The 19,423-nt window shown below is 54.4% G+C and overlaps 1 protein-coding gene and 1 long non-coding RNA gene across 3 annotated transcripts in view; one reads left to right on the top strand and one right to left on the bottom strand.

Annotated features, from left to right (window-relative positions):
• ASB2 (ankyrin repeat and SOCS box containing 2) overlaps positions 1–19,423 on the top strand; it is a 43,878-nt gene that overhangs the window by 16,478 nt on the left and 7,977 nt on the right. For both annotated transcript variants that reach the window (XM_077910418.1, XM_077910417.1), the window contains exons 3-7: positions 4,396–4,485; positions 7,635–7,801; positions 8,597–8,752; positions 10,753–10,998; positions 14,135–14,306. In XM_077910418.1, the coding sequence (XP_077766544.1) occupies positions 4,396–4,485; positions 7,635–7,801; positions 8,597–8,752; positions 10,753–10,998; positions 14,135–14,306 (831 nt within the window). The remainder of the gene's footprint in view (positions 1–4,395; positions 4,486–7,634; positions 7,802–8,596; positions 8,753–10,752; positions 10,999–14,134; positions 14,307–19,423) is intronic.
• Positions 4,889–6,050, bottom strand: LOC144321071 (uncharacterized). The gene is made up of 2 exons (XR_013386788.1): positions 5,634–6,050; positions 4,889–5,064 (listed from the first exon to the last, which is right to left on the bottom strand). It is a non-coding gene; the product is annotated as an uncharacterized LOC144321071 (long non-coding RNA).

The raw sequence follows: 19,423 nt of genomic DNA, 5'->3' as shown, positions 1-19,423 counted from the left end.
CAGAGAGCACATGTTGCTCACTTTTGCAACCTCAGTGCTTGGCAAAGAGCCTGGATCATTGTAGGTGCCCGAGAAATGTTTTTAGGCAAAGAGATGCATTTTTGAAACCAATAAAATGCTCTACAAATACAACTTATTGTTATCATCTCGTGACCAAAATGGCAGCTGTGAACATAAAGGTCAACCAAGCCTTGGGGATCCTAGAAATGAAAGCCCCATCAGCGACCCGGAGAAAACAGAACGTGCCCTTTTAAAGCCATTTCTTCCAATTTGCTTCTCTCCTACCACAATGTAAGGGATGAAGTCAGAAACAAGGCTTGGCCTCACACTGAGGGCTCCCTGAAAGGCAGACCCAGCTTCCCATCCCAAGGAGAAGTAGGGTTTGTGCAGTCATGAAACAGGGAGCCCAAGGGTACATTGATGGACCAGCCAGAGTGGGCCCAGGAAGCTGGGTCTTCCCAGTCTTTAAACTTCTGAATTTTTTTAAGGTTATATTTCTAAGAAGACAAAGGAAGAAAGCACAAAGTAGGAACTTGTTTGGGTTGGTGAGTGCACAGCTGCAAATAATTCACATTAAGCCACCCATACCTAGCGTGCTCTTCCGATGTGCCCGCTGCCTTCTCATAACCTGGATGTGAACCAGGCCTCACCCCTCCCCTCCCCAAATTTGCAGTCTAACGGGGTCCCAGATGTACATAATGACCCAGCAGGAAGGGCGCAGCAGGGAGGCCTGCCTTCAGTTTCAGAGGGACACAGAGAGGATCGACTCACTTAGTGGAGCAGGTGGGCTTTGCAGGATGAACAGGAGTTCGCTACACGAGCTAGAGGAAGCAAACCTCTGAGCCTCAGTTTTCTCTTCTGCAAAAGGGAGCCGGATTAACTCTCCTTCACTAAGTGCTCACAGAGGAGGAAATGAGATGCTTTGTGCCATGTGCCCGTGTCACAAGGCTGGACACAGAGCAAGCACTCAACAAATCTCGGCAATGGGTGGGAAGCAGAAGTTGCTGCAGTTTGGAATTCACGTTCTCCTCTACATGGGACTCCTCTCTGGCTGCCCCAGAAAGAATGGATTGGCCCGTGGGTAGGAGGCTGATTTCAGAGACCAGTGGGAATGGGGGTGGAGGTGGCTAGACCATGTGAGCTCTCCCTCTCTTTACCCAGGAGGGCTGGGGGCTGCTTCTCCTGGAATTTGACGTCCTGCCACGGCACCCCACAACACCAAGATTACCAGCTGGGATGTTACCCTTTCGAAGGCTTTTGTTTGTTCTGTTTCATTTATTTCAATGTATCCAGCACCTGCTGTGTGCCAGGCACTGTTCTCTGTCACCCGTATTGACGTAGGCTTAGTGTGAGGACCGGAGGAGAGGACAAATAGAGGGTGGCGAGCGTGAGGTAGACTCGTGTCCCTTAGCTCTCATCCCCCATTAAGAGGCTTGCTTGGGATGCCTGGGGGGCCCAGTGGTGGAGCGTCTGCTTTGGGCTCAGGGCATGATCCCGGGGTCCTGGGATCGAGTCCTGCATTGAGCTCCCAACAGGGAGCCTGCTTCTCCCTCTGTGTCTCTCATAAATAAATAAATAAAATCTTTAAAAAAGAAAAAGAGAGAGAGAGAGACCCGCTTGCCTCCCATCTTCGGCCAGGTCCAGCCCCATGTAATGTCTGTCCTTCCAGGGGCCAGCAGCTCACTGAGAAATGAGGGGACTCCCCACGTTCACCGAGCCTGACCCACATCTGAAGTAGGGGCCAGCGGGACTCCAGGACAGGGCTGTGGGGAGCTGGGTGACGGTGATGCACACCTGACCCCCTCGATCTGCCCGCCCACATGAAGGACAAGGGCCCTACCTGGGCCTCTTCCAGGGCATGACCTGTGCCCACATCCTGCCAGGTTCTTCTCACCTCTGATGACTCAGCCGTGGTGGTTTTCTCTGCTGGGAATCCCCTGCTCGGGCTGGGGGGATGAGGGGAAGTGGGGTCTGCAGCCTGGACCGGACTAGCTCCCCCTCCAGGCCCAGGCTCGGCACTAGGGATGCTCTGGGCACCCGCCCTGGCTGCCCCTAATGCCAAGTTCACCACCAACTGCAGGGCTCTCAGGGGAGCTCCTGTTCTCTTCCCCCCTTCCCTGGTGGCCCTATGGCTGGCTGTTGGCCTCAGACATCTTGGGGATCAACCAAAGTGTCCTACTGATTTGCATCTCAGGCGTTAGCATAGGGCAATTCGGTGTCTGCTTCCACCTCTGGGAAGCCAGAACAATACAACCCCTGCCTCCATCCAGCTGCTGGGCAGCATGCAAGTGAGGCGATGCCCTGCACAGTCGGGAGGGACATCCCCGCACCATGGCTGCCACCCCTACCAGCCTCACTGGCCTGGTCTTGCTGTTGTTATTTTACCCTCAGAGATAGTCCTGGTTTTAGGGTAGTGGGGTGGGCTTTTATCGGTGTTTATCACCTTGCTAGTAATATCCTAAAAAGAGTAAGTGACAGGAGGCCACACACATGGGCCATGGTGTGGGCGGCCGGGACCCCAGGGTCCTGTGAGGACTGAGACCCAGAGCTTTGTCGAGACCACAGGGTGGGGACTGCGAGCTGAGCCTGGCCCCAGGCTGCCTTCCACCACCCTGAGCATGCTCCCCTTTCTGGGTGGAGGAGTGGGGCCTCACTGGGGCCAGGCTTTGCACCCCCTTCCCAGGATGTGGTCTCTTAAATCTGTTTGACACGCAAAGTTCTCGCGTGAGCTCATTTCAACAAAGGCTCCACGGTGACAGCAGCAGTGATGAAACCCCCCCCCCCCGTCCTACCTCCTCGCCCTGCAAAGGGAGAAACTGAGGCACAAAGCAGGGCAGGGGCCTGTTCACAGGTGCAGGGCCTGCCGGAGGGGAGGCCTTCGATAAGCCAGAAAGAGGACCAGGAGGCAAGAGGACCCCAGGCCCGTGGAGGAGGGGACAGCATCAGGAGCTCTGCAGACCGACAAGAGTGTGCTCTGCTCTGCTCCCTTCCCAGCTGCAGCTCCATGTGAGCCCAGCGTGGCCACCCACCTCGTGGGGCCTCAGTGTCCCCATCTATAGAGGGCAGGGACACTGGCACCCACTCCAGAGGACTAATAAATGAGCCCATGCAGGGCATGTTCAGGCTCACGGTGCTCAGGAGGCGGTGGCTAGCGGCAGGGGACGGAGAGGGGGACAGAGGAAGGCAAGGACACGATGCCAAGGATGGTGACCTGGCGGTCCCCCTGCCCCCAGGTGGCTGAAGCAAAGCAGTCGGTGTTCTTTCCTGCTCTCTGCCCACTCAGCCCTTCCCCACGACTCGGCCTCGCTGAGCATAGCCACAAAACCTGCAGGTTCTGGCCCCTCCAAGCAGCGCCAGGGCGCTGGTCCCCAGTAGCAATGTCCTCCTCCATTCCACAGGGCAGGAGGGGCACAGGACACCAGGACAGCAGGCCCGCAGGGGTGTCCAAGGCACCAGGGCCCGAGCTGCCAGAAGTGTGGTCCCATCTGCACGGCCACCCTCATCAGTCTGATACGTGGAGTGACCACCACACCTCTTTTCACCCCCTCCCATCCTTACCACAGCCCAAGGGGGTGGGAAACAGGGTCACAGAAGCAAAACAACGATCCAGTCAATGGTGGACACGCGCTGCGCACCCCTGTGCCCAGACCCCAGCTAAGCTCACTGGCTCCAGCCTCTTCAGTCTTCCTACCCTGGGCCATGCAGGGAACTAAAGCCCAGAAAAGTTCAACCTGTCTGATGTCACGTGGCCAGAAAGTGCCAGAGTTCAGATTTGAACCCGTGTCATCCTGATTCCTCGTTCTGGCCGTAATGGCCTTGTGCTCTAACTTCTGAACTGTTACAGTTCCTGCCTCTGGGACTGCAGGCCCCTCTGACGAGGACCCAGCCAGGTGGAGGTGGGAGTACAGACCTGGTTTGGCTTCCCAGCTATGCTCCCCTGTCCCCCCACAACCTCCAAGAACCTCTTGTCCATCCCCGTTGGGACCCAGCCTGGCCGGCCGGACGCTAAACCCCTTTAAACCCCTTTCATCCAGGGACCTGCTGCTGACCCCTTCTCACATCCTCCCGGGTGAAGAATGTCACCTTGCTTCGTATCTGCCTCCCGCGTGGTTGGCTGGGGAGGGGGCCTGGGGGTGGGGATGAGGTTAACCTCATTGTTGTCTTATATGGTCATTTAAATCTCCCAGGGCTTCCTCCAAGGGCCAAAAATAATCCGGAGACACAGCAGCTGTGTCCAGCACACAGAGAGGACCCGGCCATCTGCTTTGGTTCTGAGCCCTGTGTCTGTCTGGTCTCCCTTCCTAGCCCTCCATCCCCGATCCTGCCTCCGGCCATGACCCGCTTCTCATATGCAGAGTATTTTTCCCTCTTTCACTCCTGCCCTGCACCCTCCAGGTCGACGGTACCTCCCGAGAACCCGCCCGCCTCGGGCCCCAAGGGGCTGTTCCAAGGGGTCATGCAGAAATACAAGAACTCCCAGCTGGCGTAAGTGACCCCCCGGCCCGGCCCCCCGAGACCTTCCAAGTTCACCCTTCCAACTAGGGTTTGTGGGGGGCGGGGAGTGGGACGCAGGCACGCAGGGCCCAGGAAGGGGGGCGTTCTGGAGGGACCTCCCAGGTGTGTCCCCTTGAGCCCCAGCTGCTCCTGCTGAGCTGGGCTCAGCGCTCACAGACTCAGTTCCTCAAGGTCTGTGATTAACCCCTCCATGCCCCGGAGTGGGTCCCAGGTGACGGAGCAGCCCCCCGGGGAGACGGCCCCGGGATCGCAGAGGCCCAGAGGGGCTCGGGGCTGAAGCTGATGAGTCAGCCATGCCTTCCCTGTATCTCAGTTTCCCCCCGTGCGTCACCTCGGGGATACGGGGCATATCCACAACGCTCACACCCATGGGTTTTGTTTTGCCTCATTGCTTTTATTTGCTCCACGCCAGGTGGTAAAATCCAGAATTAATCCAAGCTGCAGGAGGGGTTCTGTTTGCCTCGCCCGAGGGTGCTGGGCTAGGTGCGTCCTTGGAAAAGAGATCTGTGCTTGCCCTTCCCGGCTCCCCCATATGGACTCCAAAAGCAGCTAAAAGCAAAAAGAGGGGCCCCCTCTTCAGGAACCCCCATCTCCTTGCTCCAGTTATGTTAGAGAGAGAAGGAGGCAACTGGCCAGTGCTTTGCGTCTCTTCCCAGCTCTTTTCAAACCTTGTCACCCCCACTTCCTTGGTGCTGGGGGTAAAATTCTGAGGGTCTGAAAAGGGGGACCCCAGGCTCTGGTCTCTGCGCCGCTGCCCCCTCCTGTGTGGCTGCCTGTGAATCGCTGTCCGTCTCTAAATCTCCCCTGTCCGTGAAACAGGGTCGCAGGGGACAGAGTGGCCTCCCGGGTCCCGTCCGGCTGCTTGGCCTCCAAGGGTCTGACACCCCCGGCAGCCTCCCCAGCCCTCAGGGCGGGGCTTTGGCTGAACTCAGGGAGCAGCGGCCCCGGGTGCGCCCGAGAGCTTCAGGGTCATTGTGCCACAGCTGGACCAGACCCAGGCTGGGCGGCAGGTCCTGGGAGTGTTCTCATGACCCCGCGCACCCCTCAGTCCAGCCCTCCTCTCTTCCACTTCAGCGGGGGTCCCACAGGAGACCTTCTGGGGGAGACGGGATACCTACCCCACTGGGGCTTTTCCTGACACCAGCGGGGGCTGCTCTGGCCGCTCGGGAGAAGAGCTCATCAAGGTGGTAGTGAGGGCGTTGATGGGGACTTCAGGGCTTATCTGGTAGTTACCCATGGTGCTCGCGGGTCTGTAACTTAACCAGCCTCTGTGCTCTGAAGCTATTAATAACCAGAGAGGCTGAGAGTCAGGCGGAAGTGCCGCTCACAACGGAGGAAGCAGCTGGGAGGGTAAAGGGGCTGGCCTGACAAACCCTCCGAGCCTATCCTGGCCCCTGACGTGGGTGAGAGCCCCGGGAGCGACACCTGCTCCAGCCTCACCTTCTCCATCTGGGAAATGGGACCACTCATGCAGCACATTCGCCAGGAGTAGATCTGGGAACGACAGCAGTCCTGGTCCTCACTGATTCAAGGATGGGGGGGCGGGGGAGGCAGCTCAGTGCATGAATGAACAAAGTAGCAAAGAAGCTATCATTCACATGAGCCCCGAAATCTTTTCAATATTCAGAAGTTATTTATTTATTTATTTATTTATTTATTTATTTATTTATTTATTTTTGATATTCAGAAGTTTTAAACTGTGAATTCAAATTTATTAATCCTTCAAGTATGTAAGTCCTTCAGCAGCTAAAGCATCTAGGGGTGAAGATGAAAGCCGCAGGGACCGAGGGGTTCCCTAATTCTCTTTTGGCCACCGAGGAGCTCTATCTAAAAGAGACCCTCAGTTTCCATCTGTGGAAGTGAGTGAGCTTGCCGTGTTTCACCCCATTTCTTGCAGTCTTTCCCTGCAGAGTGCCCGCTTGGAGCTAAAGGCATGAAAGTACCCCTGGTCCATGGGAGTTCACAGGGGCACCGAACACTGGCAAGGCTGGATCAGGGCCCGCACGGTGGCTTTTAAAGGCCAGTGTGTCCTCCAAATGCTCAAAGGAGGCTATTGCAAAGAAGGTTTTGAGCAAGATATTTTTCAAAACTCCCAAAGAAACAAGCAAAATGCTAATAGGAGAGAGGCCATCTTTTTAGAAATAGAAGGAATGAAGGAGTGGAAATAATTGCTGGGGATCCTAGGTTCTGAATTTTTCCCTCTCGCCCATGATTTCTTTTCTTTTCTTTCTTTCTTTCTTTCTTTCTTTCTTTCTTTCTTTCTTTCTTTCTTTCTTTCTTTCTTTCTTTTCTTTCTTTCTTTCTTTCTTTCTTTCTTTCTTCTTTCTTTCTTTCTTTCTTTCTTTCTTTCCTTTCTCTTCTTTCTTTCTTTCTTTCTTTCTTTTCTTTCTTTCTTCTTTCTTTCTTTCTTTCTTTCTTTCTTTCCTTTCTCTTCTTTCTTTCTTTCTTTCTTTCTATTTCTTTCTTCTTTCTTTCTTTCTTTCTTTCTTTCTTTCTTTCTTTTCTTTCTTTCTTTTCTTTCTTCTTTCTTCTCTCTCTCTCTGTCTCTCTCTCTTTCAACAAATATTTATTGAGCACCTATTATGGACCAGACACTGAGCTGGGCCCTAAGAGTGAAATCATGAGAGATGAAAGAAAATAAAGAAATAAAGACACTGTTCCCGTCTTCTTGGAACTCACAGTCCAGTGGGGAGACAGCAGTCAAGTAGCCATTCAAGGACATGTACAGGCCAGAGGTTACAGGGGGCCTTATGATCAGAGGCAGCTAGAGGCTGACCTGGGCCTGCAGGCTGAGGCTGACAGGCCTGAGGAAGCAGTGATGGATAGCTGATGGACGGATAAGCTGGAGGGGCCAAGGTCAAGGCCAAGGTTGGGGCTGAATTCCAGGGTACACCCACATGGGTTAGGAAGGATTATTTTCCTTATTGAGGAGGACACTGGCCGCGGGGGGCTGTGCACCTGTTCCAGACCAGCAGGGACAAGCAGGACCACGTGGTCCCACAGCTAGCATCACCCCCGGGGCCATCTGTAGCCCTGCTTCCCCTCTGGGAGAGAGGCTGGCCCGCCCCACCTCTGCCCTGCTTCGGTCCTGAGGAGTGACCTGCCACTTGCTGTCACAGGCCTGTGGACCCTGTGCTGAAGGCCATCAAGGAAGGTGATGAAGAGGCCTTGAAGGCCATGATCAAGTCGGGGAAGAATCTTGCAGAGCCCAACAAGGAAGGCTGGCTGCCGCTGCACGAGGCGGCCTACTACGGCCAGCTGAGCTGCCTGAAGACCCTGCAGCAAGGTGAGGCGGCAGGCAGGAGCAGTGAGGGGCAGGACAGGACTCAGAGGGCAGCAACTCCTTCCTTCTGGAGCTTTGTGTTCTTTGCCCCTCAAATTCTTAGAGGGCGGGGTACAAGGCAAGATTATATCACCCCAAGCTGGGAGAAGGAAGTGACTTGTCCCCACCCACCCTGCTGTCACCTCTCTAGGCCTCTTGGGACAGGAGAGCCTAATTCCTAGAAAAGGAATGAGGGAGGGCTCACTCTTTTGGGAGACCCACTGCCAGCTTGTTCCAGAATGTTCCGGGGGCTGATCTGGTGTGGAAAACACCACAGCTGTGCCTATGCCCCGCCAAGGCCATCCCCACCCCGCCCCAGCTGTGGGAACCTGGGCAAATCATGCCTCCTCTCTGAGCTTTGGCTTCCCCCAAGCCAGATGTGGAAGGGTAGCACCTGCGGACAGGAGCTACCTCTGCTCTGTCCTGAAGCAGCATGAACCACAGATAGCCCACCACACGCTAAGGCAGGCACAGATGTATGAGAGAGACCTTCTGGCCATGGCTGCTGGGGGTGTGAGGGAAGGACAGGGTCATTCACAGAGGGAGGGGCCTCCACCAGGGAAGGCTTCCCGGAGGAGGCAGCATCTGAGCTGAGTTAATACGACTGGGAAGCTGAAACAATCCTGTGAAAGCGACTGAATCCAGGGCCAAGAGGATGGATGGTAAATTTTGGTGGATGCTACACAGGTCTGTCATTGGAATTGGACAGGAGGAGGGGGTATCTTCCCCCTTTGTGAACTTCCCATCTGTTCTCCCCAGCATACCCGGCAGTCATTGACCAGCGCACTTTGCAGGAGGAAACAGCCCTTTACCTGGCGACGTGCAGGGGACACCTGGACTGCCTCCAATCTCTGCTCCAGGCTGGGGCTGAGCCTGACATCTCCAACAAGTCCCGAGAGACACCGCTCTACAAAGGTGAGCCCGCCAGGGTGGGTTTCCCTGGGGAAGGGCCCAGAGAGTAGGGAGCACTTGCTCCCCCCATCCCAACCAGGGGTCTCCTCTGAAGGGGCAGTCTTGTTCAGGCATGTAACTTGTATAATTGAGTCGTTCCTTCATGCACCTGTTCTGGCCATACTTCCCAAGTCCTCCCATGAGCCAGGCCCACTGAGGAGCGCCGAGGGCCCAGAAGCAAAAAGATATGATTGGTGCCCATGCGCTCTCCCAGTCCAGTGCACACAGACACATAGACAACATAACAGCCAGCTAATGGCAGCAAAGAGCTTGGCATGACGCACCTGGGAGCATGGGGGAGGGCTCTAACACTAGGGGTGAGCCCCCACAAAAGGGGATGCCTGAGCTGAGCTGGAACAGGAGGCAGTTATCAGCTGGACGAGCAGAGGGAACAGCAGAGGCAGAAGCAAAGAGGTATGAAAGAAAATGTGTACCTCTGGGATGTTTAAAAAAACCTGGAAACCCCTTGCTCATTCAATATATCATGCAAGGACATTGGCATCTCTAGCAAGTGCCCAGAGTCAAAATCTGAATAATCGTAATAGCCGGCATTTACGGAGTTTTTATTATGTGCCAAGCACTGTTCTTTAACTTAACTCTAATATCCAACTACATATGAGACAGGCACTACATAGGAAGTATCCCCATTTTACAGAGACACGAAACGGGGCACCCAGGATTTCACATATTCCAGCTAGGGGCAGACCCAGGATTTAAGCTCAGGGAGCGAGTTGCCAACAGCACATTCTGAACTATGACATTATAAAGCATTCGGATCACGCCTACATGCTTAAGCAATCGGCCTTGGGGCTTACAAAGATGATAGGACCTTTACACTTTGAAAACCGACAGAAAGCCCCCATTTCCCAGGTGCCTAGTATCCAGGACCTGGAATATTCCATGGGAAGCAGGAACCCGGTAGCTGGGTCTGCTGCACACCCGTGGTGGAAGTGTCTCTTGAAGCCACATCTGCCTGGGCACCAGAGCCATCGCCTGGAGACGCAGGTGTCCCAGAGAGAGCTCCCAGAACACTGGGCAATGCTCAGCCACAGCTTTGGCCCTGGTGTTGCACGCACTCCTCCCCTGTGCCAAGCACCATGCTAGAGCGTCCCACGCACCTGGTGCTCCCACAGGGTCCTCTCAGGAAGGTCTCGTGATCTCTGGCTCGCAGACAAGGAAACCGCTACTTCGAGGGGGGTAGGGAGCTTTGCTGGGGTCCCTTCTCGCAGTCACCCCTGATCAACCCAAAGAAGTGGTTCATCTGGACAAGAGCCCAGCCTCCCTGGTGATAACCCTGGACCAGAGCAGGTTCTCGAAAGCGATGAGCTTAACAGGGAGGTCTGAGCAGGTTGAGAAGACTTGATGAGCTGTCCTCAGAAGACATACCTGACTTCAGTTTAAGTGAGGGGGCTTTGGGGAAGGGTTTTGAGCAGGAGTATGACCACACTCCTCCTCTTCTGATGCTGGCAACGTGAAGAACTAAAGCAGGAAGCGCTGCAGAGGGAAACGAGTTAGGGATGCCCTGGAATCTCCCAAGGGACAAGGACTCTGGGCCCAAGTGCCTGAGCTTCAATCCCTGTTCTGACACTAGCTGTGTGACCTTGGGCGAGTCACTTAACTTCTCTCTGCCTCATTTTCCTCCTCTGCGAAAAGGGATAACACTACATCCTTTAAGGGTGATTGGGAGAATTCTGTTAGTTGGTCACGTAAGGTGCTTGGAACAGAGTGCCTGGCCCACAATCAGTGCTATATACCTCGGCAATTACTGCTATTAGGATTACTATTATTTTAGGTGTATATCCCAGGTAAAATGCAGGGACTGGACCTCAGTCTGGACCCAGTGGGGATTTGTTGAATGAGTGGCTGGTGGATGAATGGGGGAACGGCCAAATAAAGGAACGAAGTCTCGGCCGCCCAGGTCCTGCCAGGGCCCCGCTGACCATCTGGCTTCTCCCCGGGCACAGCCTGTGAGCGCAAGAACGTGGAGGCAGTGAGGATCCTGGTGCAGTACAACGCGGACACCAACCACCGCTGCAACCGAGGCTGGACAGCTCTGCACGAGTCTGTTTCTCGCAATGACCTGGAGGTCATGGAGATCCTGGTGAGCAGAGGCGCCAAAGTAGAATCCAAGAATGCCTACGGCATCACCCCCTTGTTCGTGGCTGCCCAGAGTGGGCAGCTGGACGCCCTACGCTTCCTGGCCAAGTACGGTGAGTGCTAAGGGTCCCTGGGTCGTGTAGCAGAGTGGAAGGGGCACAGAGGTCTCAGGGGAGGCAAGTTTAGGTGTCGCCTTGCGGACATACTCTGATCGAGTGATAGTATCTCCTGGGAGCGCTGGGGTGAGGATTCAGAGGCTGTGTCTAGGCTCAGTGGGAGACGTGCTGAGATCCACCAGCGACGCCTGCAATTAGGCACAAACCTGGGGTGGAGGGGGGAGTGGCACACGTGCCATATGTTTTTGCCTCCTCTAATCTAGCCCAACATCCTCATTTTACAAATGAGGAATCTGAGGCCTAGAAAGGGGAAGTGACTTATTTACAGTCACGTAGCAAATTAGTGGTGGAACAAGCCAGACTCTTAGGCTCCTGACACTTCTCCTTCCACCATGTCACACTTTAAGGCCAAAAGGAACCTCAGGCAACGTTTAGGTCACCCTCCTCATTTTACAGGTGACGAAACCAGGGACCGGGGATGGGAAAGTGATTTGTCTAAGGTCACACAGTGAAGTAGCGGAAGAGTTGGGATCTGAACCCGGATCTTGGCACTCTTTGCCTGGGGAAAACATCTTAGTCACTTAATGGGAGAAAATAAAATACTACTGCCTGCATTGCAGAGACCCCGTGACAATGGCAGACATTCTTCTGGCTAAAGAGCATCATTATTCTGTTCTTCCCCAAGAACACCTTGGATTTTTTCTTTCTCTATCCATGGGGAGTGAGCCTCCCTCTCTAGCCACAGAGAGGCCAGGGGTAAACCAGACCGTCCGGCTGAGTTTAAGGGATTTGTTGAGGACCTACTGTGTGCCAGACACTGTGTTGAGCATGAACATGGACTAAGCCAATGGGATTTTCTCCATAGCTGTATGAGGTTGGGGGGGGGGGTGTCCTCATCCCATTCGGGAGATGAGGAGACTGAGGCTCAGAAAGGTTAAATGATCGGTCACAGTCAGAGCCTAGACTGCGACCACAGCATCCGACTCGAGGCTGCATGCTTCTTGTGTCCACCGCAGGCCTCGAGAACCACCACCGGGGGACTCCGCTTGAATAAACATCCATTTACTCAGCACGTGCCTTAACAGATGGGAAAACAAACCCAGGGCACTTCCTAGCAGCCGGGGACACATCTGGACTGACCAGCTTGAGAACAAAGGGGCAGAGGCAGGGTCCTGGGAGCCCAGGCAAGGAGGGTTGGCAGAGGGCAGGATGCTCAGCCAGCAAGGGGCACGGGCCAGCTCCGAACATCTGTCCGGCTCTCCTGCCGACAGTCCGAGTCAAGGTCTGCTCCCTCTGTGGGCTGAGTCCCTTTTCAAACCCAAATATTTTTCTTGGGAGAGCGGGTGGCTTTGCTGGTGGGGTCCAGGCTTCCAGGGAGCCTGACCTCAAGAGCTTGGACCTGGTGGCTGACTTTCCCTCAGGGTGGAGAGCAGAGCCAGCCTCTGCGCCCCGCTCCCCCCATCCTGGAGAACTGGCATTTGCTGAGCACCTTCTCTATGCCAGGCACCGTGCAGGAGATGGTCTTGGTCTGTTCGTGCTGCTGTCACAGAGCACCACGCACTGGGCGGCTTAGAGACCGCACATGGTTATTCCTTACAGTTCCAGAGGCTGGGAAGTCCAAGATCAAGGTGCCAGCAGATTTGTTGCCTGGTGAGAGCCCATCTCTGGTTCATAGACAGCCACCTTCTCGCTGGGTCTTCACATGGTGAAAGGGGGCTAAGCAGCCCTTGGGGGTCTCTTTCATAAGGGCATTAATCCCATTCAGATGGCACCTCCACCCTCATAACCTTCGCACCCACCTCCTTACACCATTGCACTGGGGATTCGCTTTCAACATATGGATTTTCAGGGGACACAAGCATCCAGCCCACAGCAGATATTTGCATATTTTATCTTATTTACTCCTCGAAGTAAGGTACTATTTTTTCCAGGTCAACAGATGGGAAAACTGCGGCCCCTGAGGGCCACCCGAGGACCACAGGGCTTGTAAGCCCTGAAACAGAAACTTCAACTAGTTCTTGTTTCTTGCAAAAGCCTGTGTGCACTTTCCACTAGACCAGAAGCCAGTTACCAAAATTGAAAGCTACCAGATAAGCAGAAAGCCCAGGCGGAGCGGAGCTGTGGTTAAAGATGCTTTGTGATCTCAGCTCTTACTGACGCTTCGGTACTGTCTCAGCTCTATCTCCTTCCAGAAGAAGGAGGGACTGGTGAAGAGACCGTACCTCTTTTTGCAGAGAAACCCATGGGTCTCTCCCTTACCAGCAGGAGATGGAGAAGATGTAGGAGACGAGGCTGATGGAGGGTGTCCCCGGTCGATTCCTCACCTCCCAGCATGCTCTCATGCTCTCCTCTGCGGAGGAGACCCGAAGCAATCCCTCTCTTACTCCTTGCCATGGAAGGCAGAGAAGAACAAATCCCTATTAATAAAGTTTTGGGGGCCTTTCCTTCCTTATTAGGGGGCTCTGTGTGCTCCTAGAGCCCAGGGGCTTCCTCAGGACAGGCCCCAGATCACTTTGACGTGGAAAGCAAGGATGAAGAGCATCATAGCCTCTGCCATCAGACCATCTGCAGGGGCCTCTGCTGTCAGGCCATCTGGGTTCAAGTTTTGGCCCTGCACTTATGAGCTGGGTGGTCTGGGGCAAGTTGTGCAGGTCGCCTGTGCTTCTGTGTCCTTGTCTGCCACACGCAGACAAGAGTTGTGACCAATGCATGAACTCTGTTTTTGTTTTGTTTTTTTAAAAGATTTTATTTATTTATTCATGAGAGACACAGAGAGAGAGACACAGAGAGACACAGGCAGAGGGAGAAGCAGGCTCCCTGCAAGGAGCCCAATGTAGGACCCACTCCCAGGACCCCAGGATCATGCCCTGGGCCCAAGGCAGGTGCCAAACCACTGAGCCACCCAGGGATCCCTGCATGAACTCTCCTGTGGACTCAAAGAGCACCACGTAAAGCATGGTGCTGGCTTGGCACATAGTAAGTGCTCAGTGAATGGCAGCATTTACTGAGACCCCCTGGGTCTCGCTGTTGCAGACAGGAGTGGTTCTTACGCGATCCGATGCATCACCGTGGTTGGCACAGTGCTGGACGGGGACCGCCACACTCACTCCTTGATCTGCCTCTCCTTGGCCAGGTGCTGACATCAACACGCAAGCCAGTGACAGTGCATCGGCCCTCTACGAGGCTTGCAAGAATGAACACGAGGACGTGGTGGAGTTTCTACTCTCGCAAGGGGCCGACGCCAACAAGGCCAACAAAGACGGCTTGCTCCCGCTGCACATCGCCTCCAAGAAGGGCAACTACAGGTCAGCCCGGGCGCTGCCACCTGTGCTCCGTGGCTCCCCGCCACACCTACACTGCTGGTGCGGCCGGGGTGGGGGGGTTGCTGCAAGCGTCCCTCCCACAGGGAGGCCCAGGAGTGGTGAGGGGCACCTTCCAGGTAGAAAGGAGGAGACTCTCCAGCAGGTGGCAAGCTAGAGCACGTTACCTTCTTAACTTCCTTCGCCCTCTTGACCACTCTACTGTTAACAAGCCTTTTAACAAGTCTTTGGAGGTAGATACTATTCTCTTCATCCCTTCAAATGAGAAAGCTAAGACACAGAGAGGTGAGTGACTTGCCCAAGGTCCCACATCTTGTAGATGGCAAGAGCTCACCTGCTACAAATGTCACATCTACAGGAACTGCACTCAGGGGGGCCAGAAAGGAGTCTGGACTAGCAGCTATTTCTTTGGGGGGATGCAAAGATAACCACTCAGGCAATTAGCTAGCATGCAGGGGATACATAGAATAATAGGAATAGTACCAACCATACAATAACACAAATAGTGCCAATGATAATAGCTAGATAGCCTTTACTGAGCACTTACTATGTGCTGGGCACTTTGAGCAAAACAAAAGAAGCTTAAATCTTGGGGGGCGATCTGGTGGCAGGGAGGGAGACAGAGACACAGGCACATGAACTCATGACATGAAAGAGCGTGAAGAGCTGAGCTCTGTGGCAGTCCTAGAGGAGAGAGACTAGTGGGGCCTGGCAGCAGAGGTGTGCTGGAGCTGGCTCGTCCCAGCTCACGGGAGCCGACTGTTCACCAGGGCAGCCTGATGCTGGCCATAGCGAGAGTATTCACGCCACGGAAATTGGTGAGTGCAACATATCAGGGTCCCCTTTGCTCCCGAAGAGCTGGTTGTTAAGCATACCCCAGCATCGCCACTAGCTGGTGGGCTCAGAGAGGACTCCCTGAAGGACGCAGAACCCCAGCTGCTCTTGAAGGATGACAGGGCTCTGTAACAGCCACTCCACCAGTGCTTTCCAGACTTTGACCACTCACAGACCTCATTCCTGATTTTAGGCACCTATACGTTCACCGCTGGGTGTTTTCTTTTGAAGATATGTTTACATAAAATGAATTTGGTTTCAAAAGGAAATATTCATCACACGGTTAAATCGCCACAATTGCCAATTTATGATTAATAAGGAAAGCTTTTCACATAAAACTCCATCCAGCGCACCCCAGATGACACAGTCTGGGCAACACCTGCCCATCTACCTGCCATCAGGTAGAGAGAAGAGGGAAGAACACAGATTGTACACGTTAGGGGGTGTTGGCTGTGTTTGCTAATAAGGCAGATGGAAATAGGGGTGAGAGTGGCATCCCGCAGAGAGGAATGGAGACAAAGAGAAAGACCCCCCGGAACCTCAGGCCCCGCTCTGCAGGCTGTCTGCACGTATGGCCAACCCAAGATGCCCTGCCCACAAGCCCTCCCCGAGGTTACATGCACAGAGGAGACCCCGCCTTCCCTGAACCCTAGAGCAGGAGGCTGCAAGGCACACGGACCTGGGTTTGAATTTCCCCTGGTTTGAAGCCATTGGTCACATTGCTTAAACCCTTCTGAGCCTCAGTTTCTCCTTCTGCAAAATGGGGGACAGTTACACCTGCCTCATGGGGTTGTTGTTAGGACTGTTAGCGAAGTGGATATATACGGCTAAGGAATGGAAGTAAAGCACCCCGCAGACTGCCCGGCACACAGCAGGTACCCCGCAGGTCGGTGCGCTCACGCTCTCCTAGGTAGGAAGAGCACGTTCCCTCATTTTTCCATTCAGCCAATAGAGGGAAGAAAGCACCACGTCAGGCAGTGGTGCTGGGCAAGATGGATTCTTTCTCTTCAGCCCCAGAAAGATCCAGCATCAGTCAGCAGACGTGGTTTATCTCAGGCATGACCCAGAGGGAGAGATCCAAAGAATGAAGGAGAGGGAAGGGGCTGGCCCTTGAAGTCTCCAGGGTCCCTGGAACCCCACACTTGCCTGTACAGCACCGTCTTTCTGGGCTATTTGTTAAACGACGCATCCCAGAACCACTAAACCAGAATCTCCAGGAGGGAGGGGGCCTAAGCCTCTACCTGTGAAGAGCTCCCTGAGCCACGCAGATACAGCCATCCACACCTTCGGGGGAATCACTGACGTAATACAGGCCCTGATTTTGCAGAGGAGAGAAATGGGAGGTGGCTTGCCACAGAGTGGCAGAGCTGGCACTGTCCCTTGGCATCCTTCGGTCACACCCGGATGCCTCACATGGCCCCTGAAGTTAGCAGTCTGGCCCCAGCGGGAGGGTACGCTGAAGGAGCACTGGGTGTGCCTAAGCTTGGCCAGGGAGCTAGGCTGGTTCTCTCTGGACAGTTTGTGTTCCTCCAAATCTTCTTTGGATTCATGACTCTCAACATGATTTCCCTGGTCGTTCACCTTCCATTCCCAGGCCCCACTTCCCTTTGCTCCCCAAGACTGAGAGGGTGAGAGGGGCCAGGCCTGCACTTTTGAGGGCTGCCCAACAAAGGATTAAAGCCGGGTTCGCAGCAGCTCCTGCCACCTGGCAAGGCCCACGGCCAGGCAAGCCCTGAGCACTTCACTCCTCGGGCATGTGGCACTAATGGCCCTGTCCACGCTGACCTCCCATAGGCTGCTCGGGGATTTGATGTGACATTCCATAGGCGTTCCACACTCCGCCACCTGCCAAAACACCCTGCCTGTCTAGGGCGTGGAAAGCAGCGCCCAGCAGTTGGTCTCAGGGTTCACCAGATGGTGCCATCGCTACAGCACATTTAACCAGAGGGTGTGACATTCGGGCATGGCTGAGAAGGGAGCCTAGAGGACACCCAAGTCACCTCCAAGGCACACCTTACCTTGTACTTCATTTCCAGTTTAGCAAAGGCACAGTATGAGATTAAAACCCAACATCAAGCATAGATTTGTTAAGAAACTGTGTTGGACAAGACCAGATGCCCCATGACTCCTTTCAACTAAATTTAGAATAGCACCAAGACCAGGGATTCTTAGCCTTGGCTACACACTGGAAGCCCCACCACCACTGCCAGAGGCTCTAAAACTCTTAATGTTTGGCCCTTACTCATCTTCAGAGATTCTGATGTAAGCAGTCTGGGCTGGGGCTGGGGTTTTGGGGTTTCAGGGTCTCTAAAAGCTGCCCAGATGATTTCACCAGGCAGCCCCATAGAGAACCAGGATCTTAGAGTCTGTTTTGTGCCTGGCATGTAACAGAGACTGACTGGCCTTTTGGGCCTCATTTCTGACGTCCTAGTTTTCCACTATAGTTTTTCTTTTACTTCTAATTTATATCACCTTTGCAAGCCACTTTAACACTTGTTTTGGAGAAAGGGAGAAGAAAGAACAGTAAACACAGTAAGTTAAAACGCAGTTTACAAAGCACATTCACGAGCTAGTTAGTCTCCCCATTGGCTGAAAGGGAACCTGAGGCTCAAAGCTTGAGGCCTCCAAGAGAATCAGAGGGGGAATTGTGGGCACAGGACCCTTTACCCATGCCCATCCTGCAAAGGAAACTGGTTTACTGCCTGTATCTTCTGGAGGAAAATGATGAAGGTCTGCATCCAAGTTTCCCAAGGGGGGCACACGGGTCACCTGCAACACCTCCTGGGCCCCCTCCCCAGACCTGCTGAATCAGGCTCCGGTTGGCAGAGCCCAGGAGTCCGCACTGTGGGGCCTCCCTGAGCCGTCCTGAGCTGTGACGGAGCTGGCGGTTTGCAGCCTTGGCGAGGTTCCAGTCTCTGAAGGCCCAGAGAGCCCTCGGCGCACCTGTTCATGCAGCAGGGCACCCAGTTCTGCTGTTTGGGCTCTTCCTCCTTCACGGAGAAGCTCCTCCCTTGCTCCAGCTCCTAGGACCTCTGGGAAAAGCTGCACACTTCCCCTTAGAAGGATCCCTCATGGGCAAGAGTCCCACTATAGCCCTGGGAAGGCCCTCAGGCAGATTCTCCACGGTAGAGCCTTTTCTGGCTCCAGCAGGAGCATCACCCAGGCTCAGAGAAGAGGTAGTCTCTCTCTCTCTCTCTCTCTCTCTCTCTCTCTCACATACACACACACATGCACACACATGCACACACACACATGTGCATGGCAGGCCAAACACAGTGATTTTGGCAACCGAGCCATCTGTGGGTGACTGGTTCCCTTGTGAAGGTCTAGTCTGCAATGGAATTTCCACCCAGTGCTGACAAAGGTCACGCCACCATGACCTTGTGACCCAGAACGCCTGCATGTCTGGTGTAGCAGGGGAAGCGCGCTGCAGTCACAGTGGTGGTCAAGACACCGACAGCCACCGCGTATTGGGTGCCTACCATGTGCCCAGCAGCGTGACCTCATTTTATCCTCAAAAGCAGCCTCGGCGAAAGGTATCATTAAATTGTATTTTGTAACCTGGGCCAGGCCGCCCCACGCTGCTGGGCTATTAGGAAGAGTGAATGAGATAAAATACTTAGCTCACAGGGTCCTTTCCAGGATAAATGAGGTAAACGTGTAAAGCACTTTGGTGCCTGGCACAGAGTAAACGCTCAGCAATATTACTCAGGAGCGGGGAGTGCTCGCAGCAATTCACAGGGACTCCCTAAAGGGTGGCCACCACCACCACCACCATCATCATCACTCTTGTGATAACGACCCCTCTGTTACAGATGTGGTTCAGAGAGGTCGAGTGACATGTCTCAGATGGCTCAGCACTGAGAGACCGTGCTGGTGGTGTACCCAGGTCCGCGGCCCCATGCAGGGCCCCACACTGCTCAGGACAGCAGTGTCCTTTGACTCAAAGCGCTCTGCTCTAGTCCTTCTCACTGGGCTGAGTGCAGGCAGGACACTGGAGCCAGGGCTACAGCCTTGAGGAAATCAGGATCCTGGGTAGGGACCTGGGGCCTGGAGAAAAGAGAGTGAGGCTGCCTGGGACAGGGAAAGTTGGCTTCAGTTACCGGTGTGTCCCAAACACAAGGCAGGGGCCAGGGTCACCTGCCCAGCTGCTGCTTGAGGCCTCCCTGGAAGAGCCCTGCGCTGGGCCTGCTCTGGTCTGGGGGTAGGTGTGGCCCTTGTGCTGGGGAAGGGCGGGGGAGCAGGGAGCCTGGCAGGCACCAACGGTC

Source organism: Canis aureus, chromosome 9 (genome assembly GCF_053574225.1).
Source record: "Canis aureus isolate CA01 chromosome 9, VMU_Caureus_v.1.0, whole genome shotgun sequence".
Taxonomy (NCBI): domain Eukaryota; kingdom Metazoa; phylum Chordata; class Mammalia; order Carnivora; family Canidae; genus Canis; species Canis aureus.
This window is presented reverse-complemented; position numbering and strand designations above follow the sequence as displayed.